Raw genomic sequence first — 15,659 nt, 5'->3', positions numbered from 1 at the left:
GGAACCTGGGGGCGTGGGGGAGAGAGCCTTTCCTGGATGGGCAGCCGTGTGCTCAAGCAGTGAGGATGATTAAGCACCACCTGAAACCAGCCACCCTGAGTGCTGCTGGCACTCAAGCCTTGCCAGGCAAAAGACCTCAGGGCAGCCGCCCACCAAGGCTTGCAGGCAAGGTACCTGAGCGGCTGCTGCAACTGACCAGGGAGACTGCAAGTGGCCAGGAGGGATTTCCAGGCAGATGGTGGGAGACCAAGGAGGACCAGTGCTTGGCCAAGGTGCAAAGCACACCTTTCTGACCTGAAATTCCAAGGACTGCTAGCTTTTAGCTCTCTATCCAACACTTTGTGGCCACTGAAATTCTAATGGAAAAATGGCGTAATTTTGACCAAAGGACAAAAAGAAAAAAAGATATTACTTTTGTGGGAGTTCACAATGGCGGGAGCAGGTGGTCCACAAAGTGGGCCACAGCTCCACAGCTCGTCTCTTTCCAGCTTCTCTTGAGCCCCGAGTACAGGTCTTCTCAACTACATTCCAGATGGATCTTGTTCTGGCAGATCACGTCCACTAAGCAACTTGGGAAACAGACAGGGGACATTTTAAAAATCCACCATACCAATGGCCAGGGGATGCCAACAGCACCTCTACGGTAGGACAGTGAGGGACATGACAGTCTCTTTTATCTGGTCTCCTGCTGCAATTCCCCTTAGCAGAATTCTGAAGTAGCATTTAGCCTACAGGTGCTAAGTAAAAAAGATGTGGGGGAGGGCTCCCTTCTTTCAATACAACCATAGCAGCTATACATTGCAGGACCCCCAAAGTCATGACCCATCCCTGACAGATGGCCATCAGCCCCTGTTGGGAAACCTCCAGCAAGGGGGAGGCCACTACTGCTCTAGGTAGACTTTCCAACTGCTTCACAGATTCCTATCCAGAAATTCCTCCTAATAGTCACTCTGCATCTCCTTTATTTTAATTTAAAACAATGGTCCTTGTGCTGCTCTTGATTTAGGCAGAGATCAGTTCTACGCCTGCTAGCCTGTGGCAGCCTTTAAGACATTTCTAAATTGCCATTTGGTTTCCTCCTTGGTCAACTAAACATGCCAAGCTCCTTTAACTCTTCCTTCCGAGATTTGGTTTCAAAGCCCCTTATCATCCTGGTCACTCTCCTCTAAACCCACTCCAACTTCTCCATGTCCCCACGGACACAGGACTCCAAGTGTAGTGAAAGCAGTGTAGAGGACAATGGAACTACCACCTCCCATGATCCAGACATTCTGTTCTGTTCATACATCCCAAGACTGCCCTGGTCCTTCCAGTTGCTGCATCCAGGCTAGTGGTCCACTAGCTGTCCTAAATCCTTTTTCCTCCAATGCCACCAAGCAAAGCCTTCCAGTGTGTGCATCTGACATTTCCTCCCCAGATGCAGGTGCTTAACCTTGTCACTGTTGAACATTATCCTCTTGGATTTATCCCAGTGTTCAAGCCTGTTGTGGTCATTTGGAAGATTCTTCCCCTCTTAGGCCCAGCCTCCAAGTTTCCTGGAGGCATCTGGCTGACACTGGGCCTTGGTCTAACATAGCAAGGCAGTCTTCTTTCAGTTATAGCTGCAAGGCTCCGACACAAGGAACCCTCAGGATGCCTTTGATCCCAATACCCATCATCTCCTGCCAACATGACCACGGAGGCCACCAGTTCAGGGAAGGCTGTGCTAGAGAATGGCAAAGGGAGGGTTGCCATGGTAGCCCTTCTCAACAGGCTGCAGTACTGACGCTTGCTGGAAACTCTTGCACGACACTTTTCACACAGCTTCTGAGGACTGAGCACTTCTTTTAAGGAAAGGTGCCTGGAAGATGCAGCCACTTGGCTTGGTCATTTCTGGAGGCTGGCCAATGCCTCCCAATTCCCACACGCAGATACCACTCCTGCAAGCTGATGAGGCTTAGCGTGGCTCTTTCCATCCAGGTGGCTTCTTCTTGAAACCACTTATTTTCCAAAGTAAGATCTGCAAATTAGCAGACAGCCTAATCAGCAATTTTGTACAAGGCTGACAAAATCAGCTTGCCGATCCTGAGAGAGACTCAGAGACTGAGAATTCTCACCTGGGAAAAATAATTAAAAAGAAAGCATTTTATACTCAAGTAAGAGAGAATTCTGCTTTAAAGGAAGGAACACTGGCTCAAGTCAAAGTATTTACAGCAGAAGGTGACTTAATCTTGATTGCAGAAAGAAGGGGAAGTGTGAGGAATGCAAATAAGGAAAAACGGAGGTACAGAAGAAGCGCCCCGAGAGCCCAGTGGCACAACCTCCAACCCAGCAGCGTTTCTGTAGCACTAAAGGGAATCCAAGAGAACAGAATCAATCCGAGGCTGACCTGACGTCTCCCCAAGCTGAGACCCGCCAGACGTGCAGGACTACCCTCCACCATCTCTGTGGCCGGGCTGGCTGGGGGCAAGAGGAGCGGTGGCCCCACAGACAGCGAGAGCAGGGTAGCCGCGGCAAAAGCACCCAACAAAACTGACAGTCAGAAGGATGAGTGACCATAGGAAGGGGCATCCAATTTGGCACCCAAAGGCTGAATGCATGCCACATGCTTCACCTGGCTAACTCTGGCTAACTGATTTCCTGGTTTTGCACAATCCCATGAATCTCAGACTAAACACACCCAAAATGCAAAGGCAAGCCAGTGATAACGTAGTGACTGGACTGACCTGTTTTCTGGGTTCAAGAGAGTATCCTAAACGAGGAACAAATCAGTCTGGGTTCCCATAATATGCTGACACACATAAGATTAACCCTAACCAAGCTTAGCATGTTGTGCAAAGACCTGGTTAAGCATGTTGCGTGAACATGGCCAAAGTCTGCAATCAAACTCTTCAGTCCCTCAGCTCTAAACTGCTCTAAGCCCCCGTGACCCACAGACGAAGAGATCCACCCTTGGGAAGGCCGGCAGGGCCAGGGCAGCAGCAGGCACCCGTTCTCCCAAGACCTTCTCTGCTCAGGGCAGCAGCTGGGTCATCTTCTCCAGCAGCTCTTGATACCCCCTTGAAGGGCTCTTCTCCAAGGGAGCCAGTTGTTTCAACAGACTGCTTGGAGGAGGGCATTAATGCCACCTTTTAAAAGGCAACGGCCGACTTCTGAAGCCACTTGAGATTCCGTGAGCAGAACAGCCTGCCGGGCTTCCAGGCCACTGACTTCTGAACCAAGGAGCTGAACGCTCGGGAAGTTGCGCTACCCCAAAGCTTGCAGGGCGGTTAGGGTTTCAGACAGAGCTGGAAATGACCCATCCATGGTCTGTAAGATGGTGGGCTGGTCTCTGCTAGCAGCCGAAGATCCTAACAGCAACATGCACCACCATGTGCAGGCATGGCCACTCCTTTTAAAGAAGCGTTTTCCTCTTTGTGGCAAACAATGTATAAGCTGCAACTGGGGGAAAGTAAGCAGAGGCCAAATCCTGTTCCCTTCTGCAGTAACTGTTCCCCAAGTGATGCCACATCCCCAACCTCCTCTTGCTGACCTGCCTGCTTCAGGCGTGGCACCCATGCGGCCCTCCTGCCCCAGAGACTCTCGCCTGAGGCACAAGGGGGAGAATTGCCAAAGGCCCCTTCAGAATGCAGCACACACACAGCAAAAGACTTTCAAGCCCCTCTGAGCACGACTGAAGCCCCAAAGAACGGGCCAGTCGCAGAAATATCTGCATTTTGAATTTGCGGTTTTGGAGCACCTGCATCTAAGTTGTGGAAGTTGTTCAATTTAACTGACTCCCAAACAGCACGCCCTTAAAAATGCTCATTTGAACCAAAAACACACAAATATAAATAAATATATATAAACCAAACCAACATAAATATAAATAAACCAAAAAAGTAAAAATAAACACTCTCCACACTGAACCTTTCAGGCGCTCAGCTCCAGCTGGGAAAACACGGGCATGAATCTCAGTGGGTGCCAGAAGGAGCAGCTTTTCTTTGAAGACAGAGCCCAGCTTCGGTGATGGGTGGAGCTCCCGCAGATGCCCCAAACACCGTCTCCCCACCTCTGGAGCCCCACAGCACTGCTCCTCCAGAACTCCGACCTGCCAGAGACCCTGCCTCAGCTGTCTGGACTCACCTTCAAGGCCGATGCACGAAAACCCAAAAGAAAATTCAGGAAATCAAAGAAAAAGAGGAAAAGCCTCTGCCGGCAGTACAGATGAAGCACAACCTGACCCATTTGGTGCCGGGCTCCTCTGCTGCTACCAGACCGCCGAAAGGGCCAAGTTGAGGGCATTCCTGGGAAGACAGAGCTGCCCCCAAGCCCCGGCCAAGCAAAGGAGAGCCCACCCCCCTCTTTCTCCAGGATCCTTCAAAGGAAGAGGCTCAGAGGTCCACCACAGACACATGATGCTCCCAGGCAGCTCGCAGAGCAGCTGTCAACTTTGTGCTCTCCGGCGCCGGACTTCGGAAGGAGAGCCAGCTGCTGTGCTCCGAGTGCTGCTCTGTAGCTGCTCTCCCCAGCTTGCTGCCCAAAGCAGCTCCACCCTCCCCTCCCACACGCCTGGGAATGAATTAACCCCTCCGTTTGACTAGCCGTTCGATGGCAAGAACGGACGGAGCCTGTGTGAGCAAAGGCAGCAGCACGCTCCTCCGGAAAGAAGGGGGCCAGTGGGCTGGCAGAGCAGGAGGCACCGGGAGCTGGCAGAGCAGCGCCATCTCTGGCTGAATTCTTTGGCACTTGCTCTCCAACACTATGAGGAGGGGGCTGGGGCTGATTGCCATTGCATAATTGGGGGGATCCATTTTTCCACCCCGATTCTTCTGGCATTAGCTGCTGAAGCGGGTCCGGAAATTGCGTTTCGGCTAGAGGAGAATCAGAGGTCGACTCTGCTTTACAAATGCCCCCCTCCCCCGTTCCAGCCCATCTGACCCAATGCCCTGCAGCTCCCCCATCCACACTGCAACATGGAACGAGGCCCCCCAACCCCGAGCAATCCTGTGGTCCTGGATTATTCCAAAGAGACCAGGCTTCATCTTCTCCACCCACTGCCGTTTTAGATTATTTGAAGCCCTGTGGATTTGTTTTTGCTGTCATCTTGATTCTAGCTTGCCCTGTCATCCGGAAACTGCCTCGAGGGCTCTGCAGAGCCAAAAGAGGAGTGAGAAGTTCCACATGAACCGCCTTGCGAATCTTGAGACCTCACTCATCCTCCGCCCCACAGACGGCTGGACCGCTTCTTCCCGATGTCACCCCAGAGGGCCTTTCTGAGAGCCCCGGCGCCGTTCCCCAAGGAGTGGCTCTCCTGCCCACTGAGACCCTTCTTGGGCTGTCCTGTCCTCTTCCAAGCCAGGGGCTTGGGTCGCCTGCTCTTCGCCACTTGCCAGCACTGCTCTTCCGGCCCAGAAATTCACCCTCCAGAGGAACCAGCCTAGGGGGCATCCAGGGTCGTTCTGGTCATCCGACTCCTCTCTGGTTGGCCACCAGGACATGCGGGCATCATCCAGACTGGACTGTTATACAAGACCTGTCTTCCCTAAATGGGAAGACGTGGGTGGGTGATGGCAGCACTACACAACGCAGCGTAAATCCCCCCAAGGCAAACAGAAACCAGAGAAAAATCTTGCAGGGCTGCAAAGACAAACGTTTCTGGATCAATGTATTGTCGAAGGCTTTCACGGCCGGAATACGATGGCTGGTGTGGGTCTTCCGGGCTGTGTGGCCGTGTTCTGGAAGTTTTGTTTCCTAACGTTTCGCCAGCACCTGTGACCGGCATCGACACAGATCACTTTCCTTTTGCTGGGTAAGCACAACATGGCAAAAGATGTTCATTCTGCGCAGTCCACTGGGCCAGAAAAGATGAGTCCCACAGAGGCTGTCAGGCTGGGATAGGACTCCCTACGAAAGCAACCATGGATTTGTGGCTGAGAGCTCACAAAGGGGACAAACACACAATGCAGCACCCTTGAAGAAACAAATGCCAAGGGCAGGATGATTAGGAAAGCATTTTAAAACAAAACTGCCACCACTTTAGAAGGTGCTTACAGAAGCCCACTGGCACCCCGTTGATAAACCTAAGAGAAGACATATAAAGCCTCAGCCCATCCATGTTAGCGAGCTATTTTCAGCCATGGGTTCAGCTGAAGAACGCTTCTCAAGAGGAGGAAGGTGGATCAGGCAGTCCTGCCAACTTTCTGAAGCACAAGAGCCAGTTGTAGCAGAGGACCAAAACAACTCCCCACCATCCCAGGTCTCTTTGCTCAGGACTCTGATCGAGAGAGAGCCATACAGCCACCAAGCTCACGAGGACAGTGCTGCTGGAAGGCCAAATGTCACAAACAAGTGAGCTAGCAAAATTCTCGCTTACAAAGGAAGAAAGGATACTGTACTAGAGAGTGATTGATTGATTACGCGCCATCAAGTCATTGTCGATTCTTAGCGACCACTCAGATAGATTTTCTCCATGACAATCCGTCCCCATCCTTCCTGGTCCTTCAGATCTTCCAACGATGCTCCCATCGCCACTGTAACTGAGTCCATCCCCCTTGCTGCTGGTTGTCCTCTTCTCTTTCTTTCCACCTTTCCCAGCGTTAGAGCCTTCATCAGAAAGCTAGGTCTTCATTTAAGTGCCCAAAGTAGGATAAGTAGCTCAGGGTTGGTTGTATTTCTGGAGAGGTGAGATTTATAGCCATGCCTGGAGTGAAGCTGAACAGTAACCCTTGTTCCTTGACCTTTGCCCCCTAGTGTACTTAGAGATGTCTGGGCTCTGGTTTTCAGACTCTTGTCTACTCTTTAGAAGCATAACTGAATCTTTGACTTGTTTGGTTTTGACTTCTGGACTGACTTAGTGGCTATTCTTCTGGTTGAGTAGGTACAATGTGCTTAACTGAGGAGTAGCTCCTTACTGTTTGTGCTAGAAAAATCACAATTACACTGACCAGGTCAAAGGCCATTATTGGGGTGAATAATCCACCTACTTGGCCACTGCCCCTCAGATGTTTGGGTTTGAAATTCAAGAAACAAGGCTGATCATGGGAGAATAGGTTGACTCATACAGCCATTGCGTGATCATGTTTTGAGATAAATTGCCACACACAACAGGCCAACCTCTTTAGCTGATCCAGTTAAGCATGATGCATAAACCTGTGCAGTATTTCAGGAATGTAACTTCTCCAAAAGCAAGCAGGAAAGGGTTACGGTTAGGGTTTCTGTTGATCGGTCCGTGAAAAAATCAGTGGGGTTAAAGACTGACAATGTAGCAAAAGAAGAACTTAACTGGGTTGCCTGTACACTGCAAAGGATTAGACTACTTGATGCTTGTGGAGATTACGAGTTCAGCAGCGGAGGCCAAGGGCTTTGTGGGGCAGGCCTGCATTCGTCTGCATTGCTGAACTCTTATTCCATCAGTTTTAATCATTCCTCCACCCCCAGACTGAGGCCTTATGGAAACATGCTAACTACCAAGTGGAGTACACGGGATGAGTCGTGTGGCAACAGCCAAATCCAAGAGCCATTAAAAGGAGAAAGATGCTCCCTCACTGGCTGGCTCGACCACGTGCAGAATCTCGGTGGACTGGCTCTCATGTTTCTTGGAAATTCTACTCTGTCCACACGTTCTTGAACCTGGCTGTAGGAGGTGGTTTTTAATTAAAGCAGATCTTGAGGCCTCCTTCTGTTCTTCTCTCTGACCCTTGCAGGATGGCTTCAGGCTGAATGATCTTTCTTTTGCTTACCGGATCTGGCCCAAGAGAACTCTGGTTTTTGATTCCACGCACTTCTCCCATGAGCAATTATCCATCATTATCTTCTAAAACCTCTACTCAACCTGCTTTCTTTTCTCTTCCTCCTCCAAAGTTGCTGTATTCTTGTGCAGCACCTAATTCCCCATCTCCTTGGAGCAGGCTGTGACTTCTCCGTTGCCAGACCTGTCCCTTTGCTGCTGATTTGAATTCTCACTCTGGCCAAGAAACACGATGAGCTTCCTCCTTTAGGGGACAACAAAAATCTCTTGGGATGCTTGCAAATGTGAACAAATTTCCTGGCCTCACAAAGCCCACTTGGGACAGTCCTTGTTGACATACCAGCTTAATATTTATCTATTCAGAAAACGTATACAGCCACCCATCTTAAGTACATAAACTCTGGGCAGTGAACAATACATACAAACCAATATAAAACCAGAACCCTTTAAATACTGCAGTACAAAGAACAAGTAAACAACCAAGGCACCACAAAGGAATTCCAAAAACAGGCCCATGTATCGGGCTCCTCTGGCCCTAATGCTTGAGGGAAAAGCCAAGCTTTAACAGCCTTCTCAGAGGCCAAGGGGGTGGGGGCCGTCTGAGTCTCAGGGGGGACGGCTGTTCCCTAGGGCAGGTGCTGGGACAGAGAGGACATGCCCCCTGGGTCCCACAAGATGGCACTGTTTATGAGAGGAAACCTGGAGTGTGGCCACACCCTGTCAGATCTGGTGGGATGGGCAGAAACCCTTGGCAGTCCTGCAAGTAGCCAGGCCCCATGCCACGTAGGCCTGTCAGGATGGTCATCAGCACCTTGAATCACACCTGGAACCCCACAAGAAACTTTTTTTCGCAGGCTTAAATTGAAATGCAACAGATTTCTAAGAAACGCTCTTGTCTGGGAGCAGCGATCTAATACCCTGGACAGGGAGCCCAACTGTGGATCCCAGCCCCCACCAAGACCTACCTCCATGTTCCATGAATCATGTCACTGTCAACTGAAAACCATGGTTTATGGCTTAGCACTGTGTATGGACCAGGACACCACATCTTCGTCAACACAGCATGTTTGGAACAAGTCTTGTTGAGCATGGTATCTCGATGCAGCCACCCACACCACCTGCTGCAGGGGAGAAGTGAAAAGGGGATTCCCCAACACACCTGTCAATCACTGTGCTGGCAGAACAGAAGGCTGGCCTCTTCCAGCACAGGTAGTCTTAGCACTCAGTGGTTGGGCTCATACAACTAGCACACACCCAAGTCAACTGAAGACCTAGCAGATGCATTCACATAGCACATCAACTTTGGTTACTCTTGGTTAGGGTTTTCAACAAATCCAATCTACCTGGTCCGTTTATAGTTTGATGTATTATTGTGTACACCTCCAAAGGGGTCAGTCCACCTGAGCATGAACATGCTCCCTGAAAGCACGCCACGAGGGGCAATGGCACTAGAACAGCAGCAGCTGCAACACTCCTTCATTTGCCTGATTCATCACCATGGCAAATGACTTGTCTTCCCCTTCCGGCCCTCCACCATATAGTCATGGCCAGCCCACCTGAGCATGAACAGTGTTCCTTGTAGGAAAATGCCCTCTGCTGTTCCTGCTTCCAAACTGCATCCCTCAGTGCTGGAAGGATGGGGGGGAAAGCACAGGGCACAGTCATACTTTATCACTTGTTTACCCTGGTTACTGAATGAACTCAGTTTGGGACAAAGAAACAAACGAGCGATAATCAAGTAATAGACTAGCGCGATGCACAAGACCATTTTTTATGCCACTTTTTAACCTTTTCACCATGCAAGAAAAGAAAGTTCAGTGCAATCTACAACTTTAACATAATTGCCCATCTTGGGGAACATTGAAAACAAAATGTCAAAACAGAAGTGATTAAAGGTATGGAAGAGCAGAGGGCCTGACTATTCAGCTGGAGCCTGGACAGTCCCTGCTCCAGCCTCACCTCCGACGGACGTGTGATACCAAGCCTACCTGGGAGGGACAAATGGAGGATTGTGAGAGAAGTGAACTGCCAGCACTGTGGAAGGGGAGGAAGCTGATCTGACCCCCAATTCTGAGAGAATTAAACCAGGCTAGCGGCCAGTAGAAGGATGGAAAAAGAAGGTGAAAAAGGGATGCAGAGTTGCTGGACCTCCAAGACTCAAGATGTCTGCCTGGCAGTGGGAAGACGACAGAGCTGCTTAGAGTCAGATGGACTGAGCAGCATAAACCCCCCCACAAGAAGCACATTAGCAAACCCGGATGTCCTTTCTTCCGTGGGAGCGGTCACGGAAACAGGAAACTGGGGGAGGAGGAAAGAGGTCACTGAAATGGAGGCAGGGGCAGTTGAGCCACAGCCTTCCAAGACTAGCAAGTCCAAGGAAAGCCAGAGGCCCAATCTGGCAGTCGCGCAGCCCATCACCCTGGCCCCTTTGTCAGCTAAACAGCCCTGGGAAAAAGGCACCAGGGTTTCTCTCACTCCCCATCCTAGCCCCACCCAAACAACCACAGTGGCGCTTCCTTTTGACTTAGGGAAGATGCAACCCTATTCATCATGTTGGGCAAATTTAATTCTTGGGGAAAATTTGCACAAAAACCTAAGCCCAAGGCACGCAAAGCTCATTATGGGTTAGTATTCTACGTGAGCATGTTAAGACTGCCAGAAAACCCTCACCTGATTTCTGAGAGGATTAAAAAAAAAAGTTATAGTCATGTTGGCCTAAATATTAAAAAAATGGGGCAAAGGGGCTTCATTACATTCCCATACCCCTTTTTAAATAGCCCACTGCTTGCGTTAGAACCCGTGTAATAACTGTGCATCTCTTTTTGTAGTAGTCTGGTCAGCCCTTATAAAGATATCTCTGAGACAGAAAGAGACCGGAAGAGCGGCAGGGGGTCCACTGCTACGTCTTCAGATCAAAAGGAGTCTCCTTTCTGGACAATAAATAATAAAGTTAACGTGGATTTATTTGCATTTTCATCTTACAACTTCTGCCTCATTCTGTGAAATTTATTGGGAAAGAGATGTTGGAAACCTTGTTAAAAACAACTTGCTAGATGTTAACACTGATCACAAACATACTGATAGCAACTGCCAACCTGAAAAAGAACTACAATCCCCAGATGCCTCTGCCATTACAGAGTTTAAAAAGGAAGTCGATAATTATACCCCACACAATAGCTTTTGAAGAACGTTAACACGTGGCTTTATAACAGCCTTCGGTATAGAACAAGATGAAGTTGCACACAACCAGCCATGCTGCTGTCACACAGAAGAGAGCTTCTTGGGCTTAAAACAAGGAGCCACATAAGGCTCTGTACCTCCACCTCGCTCTCCAAGGACAAGGGCTTCGGAGCCATGTGCCAAACCCTTCTTCCCACTTTTTCTCCACCCGGGCTGAGCTGCCATTTATCCGCTAAGGTGACAATGGCCTCGCCTTCCACCTCTTGATGGATTGTTTGCCTGCCCTTCCGGGATCGCCACAACCTCTCACGGTACATTTGGCACCCAGCTCTGCAGTCCAATCCTTCATCCTCTTGGCATTCAAAAGAGACCTCTGACCTGCACAAGAACCCAGAGGTATTTCCAGTAGCGTGTACAGCACCTCCAAAACCATGTACCAAACCTTTGAGTGGCTTGATGATCCAGGCTAGGTGGGATCTATGCCTACAAGCATGCCTGTCCCTTCAAATCTGGAGGGAGATCCGTAGCTCCCAGTTTCTGCCTACTCCCAAGCAGGGGACTTCCTCCACGCACTCAGCTTGGTCTGTTACCCTGCTAGAGCGGTACGTTGCCAGGGAACGAGCAGCTCCTTTCGTTCATTTGCCCTCTCTGTCTTCCCCCTTCCTCTCCTGCTACCACTAGAAGCTGTTTTGCCTTCTGTAATGGGATGCGGGAATGACCTTGGGAGACAGGAGGAAGAGCCACAGCCTAGACAATGGCCTGATAAACAAAACCTGAGTCCAAAGGAGGAGGGTGGCGAAAGCGCCTCAGGAGGGACCCTCCCTAGTTTTCGGGAGAGTAAAAGCAAGGGCCGGGAGGGGAGAAATACTTTCAGACTTGCAAGATTCTGTTAATGTAACCTTACAATAAAGATGGAGCTTGTGCTCCTTGTCTGGACTACCTCACAAGGCACCTCCACACATAGACTGGATGGAGCAGACCTTCCCTTAGGACACCACCGAAAGCCACGTGTGCAACTTGAGCCACACTTGGACCGCACTGCTCCCAAAGGCTGTGTGCTCTAGCACCAGGCCCGAGCCCTCGTTGCTCAAGCTAGAACTGGACTTTGGACTCCCAAAGTCGTTGCGTCACCGTCCTTCAGAGCAGGACCACAGAGGGCACAACTGGAATTACAGCATCTCTGTACGAGCTCCTAAACGTTGAAGGAGGCCTCTTGTTGTTCCTAGTGTGCAAAGATAACTGATTGTGCAAATCTGCACTATTATTTAAGACGCGTTGAGATCTGCTGCCAGACTTTAGGCTATCCATCTCTGCTGTCCCAGAAGCAAAACCCTTCAGTCAGGAACTAACTAATAGCGAGACTTCAAGGGTGCGGTACTACCAGATAAACTGCTTCACTGCAGGCAAGATAGAAGTCACACACGCAGGGAAGATGCAAAGCCACTGCAAAGCCCAGCAGTCAAGCCCGGGTGTCTCTTGCCCCCAGGCTTAACTCTGAGGCTCTGCCTCCTGCCCATTCAGGTCAGTGGGAGGCATCTGCTCAGTGTTCACACAAGTCTTCTGTCTGGTCTGAGAAGCATCAGGCCTTGTTTTGCCAGCTCAGCCCTTACACATGTGTGATATATTAACCACTGCATAAAATTCTTCTTGGCGACACCAGCAAATTCAAAACGTCAAATGGCATCAGCTTAAGAGACCCGACAAGCCCATGAAGTTGCTCCTGCACAAAGTTTTACACACATCTCCTACCTTAAGGCAGAAATGCTTCTGCTTCCCCGCAAAGTAGATAGATTTGAGCAGGATCTATCCAAGCAAAACAAGCCCTCTGCCAGAACAAAGCAGAAGGGAACCCTGCCTACAGCCATCGACAGTGGCTTCTCTTCCACGCACAGTTCTTTTTGGCAGGGACGTCCCCGAGCCCCTTGGTAACTTTGGCACTTTGAGTATAATTCTGTACATTATTTAAGCCAGCATGTTTGCAAAGTCAGCACAAACAAAACTCACAGGGTCTTCCTTTAAAAGCTTTTGCGTCACACAGTTTTACAAGTACCTTGCATTTCCTAGGCACAGGAAGATCTTTCAATTTAGCTCAATGGGTTACTGACTTGTTTAAGAGTGTTGACAATGTGTTGGATGCTTTGAGCAACAGAAGACCATTTTTGCCCTGCGTGCCAAAGAAGCGTCCCTTCATTACTTATGAGAAAACCTGGCCACAGCCAAAAGCACTCTTCCTCAGGAATCCCAAAGATTAACCTCTATACAAAATCAGGGGATCAGAGCTTCTTTTGATCTGGTGTCCCAGAGCGTGCAAGTGGCAAGTGCGGGTTCTGTCTGTGTACCCAGGACCTACTGGAGCACCCTGAAACACAAAGGAGCAGGCGGTTTCCACTAGGGGCACTTATGATGGCCCCCTCCGGCTAATACCGTTTAATCTTGATGGGAACCCAGCCCTTCCCCAGTGGGTCCCCTTTTAGAATCCTCCTCAACTCACAGATGGGGTGGGGGTGGGGGGTGGATGCCGCTACCATTTGGGCAAATGGAACGTTTGCCTAATTGCTGTAGGTGGGGATTGGGGAGGGCAAGTGGGTTAGGGCTGCTCCTCCCCATGCCCTGCAACTCCCCCTCCAAAGCCATTCCCGTTCCCCAGGGAGGCAAGGCAGCTGCTGTAAGGTGAATAAAACTCCTTTTAATAAGAGGTGGGGCAGGAAGGTATGCAGGGAGAGGGGAAAAACCAGAAGCCTACTCAGAGGTCTGATCTTTCTCAAAGACAGATCTCCTGTGGGAGAATCCAGTCTTCACAGAAGCTGAGCATCCCTGCTTTTATTCCACAGCAGCACAAGCTAAGCCCAGCCTTTGGCCTCACGGCACTTAAGTCATGGCTACTAAATGCTTGGCTCTCCGGGTTCTCAAGTGTACATTGTTTCTTGGACCACAAGATCAGCCTTCAGAGAAACACAAACAGACTCTACACACCAAGAAATGGAGCGAAGGAAAGAATTTTGGCCAGCTTTACCTCCCGGAACTGAAGCCTCACTTTATTGATAGCTCGGATCCAACGGGCTCTTGCAGGCGCGAACAGTGGAGACTCTTTTCCATCAAGGCCACTTGCAAGAAACGAAGAAAAAGAATGAATGTAAAAGCTACCATGAGATGGAGTATTTTTTAATTGGGAAAACTTGCATTATAAGGATTCATACCTATATTGCTGCAGATTTACATTGTCAGCACAGCATAAAATGTAGCAATTATATTGATTACGTTGATCGATAAATGGGACAAAGATCACATTGCCCTAGTTCTAGGCTCTGTTAAGCTGTTGGTTTTAACTTTTAAAGCCCCAACACAAGCTGGGGGCTCAGTTGAGCAATGACCTTCTCCACTTAGTGGGGTCCACTACAGGAGAGGCCCGTCTGCAGACCGTTCTGTCTGAAGTGGGCTGATGGGAAAGACTTTCCACCATGACAGTCCCAAAGGAGAAACACGTCCATTCAGCCCCCTTTCCTTTAAGTTTTGAGCAAAAGAGCAAGACACCGCTCTTTAAACCAGTATTTTAAGGTGCAATGTTTTACAGTAATTTTAATATTTCTAAGATATCAGGGTTAAGTAATAAAATGGTAAGATATGGGCTACATAACACCACCAGCCTCACTGGTGACTGAATTTCCACACCCAGCGACTAGTCATAAACAGCTTCACCGCAGCTGGGGGGAAATATCAAGGGGAGGCCCTGGGCTGCATCGGTGAGTTAAGGGGACCCTGAAACCTTTGCAGGTGAGAGAAAGCTGGGAGGGGCGGCTGATACTTCAGGGGAAAGAGATGAGGGGGGCCTGAGCGGTGGGCCCAGATGAAGAGGAGGGAAGCGAGCAGGGAGGAAGGTCACTTTCTGGATATTTTTCTTGAGAGACCAGGGCTGGCAAAGGGGCAGCGGATAGGATCTGGGTATCCTTGTGGATCCCACATTAAACATGAGCCAGCAGCGTGATGCTGCTGGTAAAGAGGAAAATGCTGTCTTGGGGTACATTAACAGGAGCACAGAAGGCAACTGCTCCCCTCTACAATGGTGAAGGGTCTGCAGCCCAAGGCCGATGCAGGAAGGTTAAAGGATCTGGGTGCGTTCAGCCTACAAAAGAGAAGACACCAGTCTTTAAAAGTTGGAAGGGCTGTCCCACAGAAGAGGGAGTGGACCTGTTCTTTATTACCCCAAGGGCAGGACCACAACCAGTGGGCTAAAACTACCAAGGGGTCTGCCACACGATGAGGTACGTTCTCCGTTGCTGGAAGTCTTCAGAGGGAGACTGGATGGTCTTCCGTCAGAGACAATCTAACAGATTCTGCTCTGAGCAGGGGTTGGACCGCATGACCGCCGGCTTTACAATTCTGTGAGGGATGCCCCTTGCTGCCCTTCAAACTGACCTCACTGGCCAGGCGATGAGAGGGGCTTTCAGGGGACGTAAGCCTTCCTACCTCCCTGGGGGTTCTGGAGCAACTTGGGTGGTGTTGTCCCCCTCCTCCAGGAGCCGAGGGTGGCCGTGTTCCTTGGCTTCCTCTTCTCCTTCCTGGTGTACTCCCTGGGACTCAGGCAGCTGGCTCAACGGTCCCTGGAAGTCCCGTGGGGGCAGAGCCACAGACACCCCTTCTGGGAGCTCATCCTCTTGCTCAGAGCCGGGGGGGCTGCCCCGCTCCTGGTCCAACTCACTCAGCTGAGAGCTTCCTGGGCTGACGTTGCAGGAGGAGCCAAACTTACTACTGCTGGCGGGACTGTTGGTGGGGG

At 50.2% G+C, this 15,659-nt stretch overlaps 1 protein-coding gene across 5 annotated transcripts in view; it reads right to left on the bottom strand.

Annotated features, from left to right (window-relative positions):
* LOC103065994 (protein unc-13 homolog B) overlaps nucleotides 1-15,659 on the bottom strand; it is a 169,828-nt gene that overhangs the window by 80,817 nt on the left and 73,352 nt on the right. For all 5 annotated transcript variants that reach the window (XM_088152678.1, XM_088152682.1, XM_088152679.1 and 2 more), the window contains 2 exons: nucleotides 15,353-15,646; nucleotides 13,902-13,992 (listed from right to left, as the gene is read on the bottom strand). In XM_088152678.1, the coding sequence (XP_088008804.1) occupies nucleotides 13,902-13,992; nucleotides 15,353-15,646 (385 nt within the window). The remainder of the gene's footprint in view (nucleotides 1-13,901; nucleotides 13,993-15,352; nucleotides 15,647-15,659) is intronic.

The sequence above is a fragment of the Python bivittatus genome, unplaced genomic scaffold (assembly GCF_059951505.1).
Source record: "Python bivittatus isolate LINGU-HERP-01145 unplaced genomic scaffold, Pbiv_v1 ctg000570_np1212, whole genome shotgun sequence".
NCBI classification, from domain to species: domain Eukaryota; kingdom Metazoa; phylum Chordata; class Lepidosauria; order Squamata; family Pythonidae; genus Python; species Python bivittatus.
This window is presented reverse-complemented; position numbering and strand designations above follow the sequence as displayed.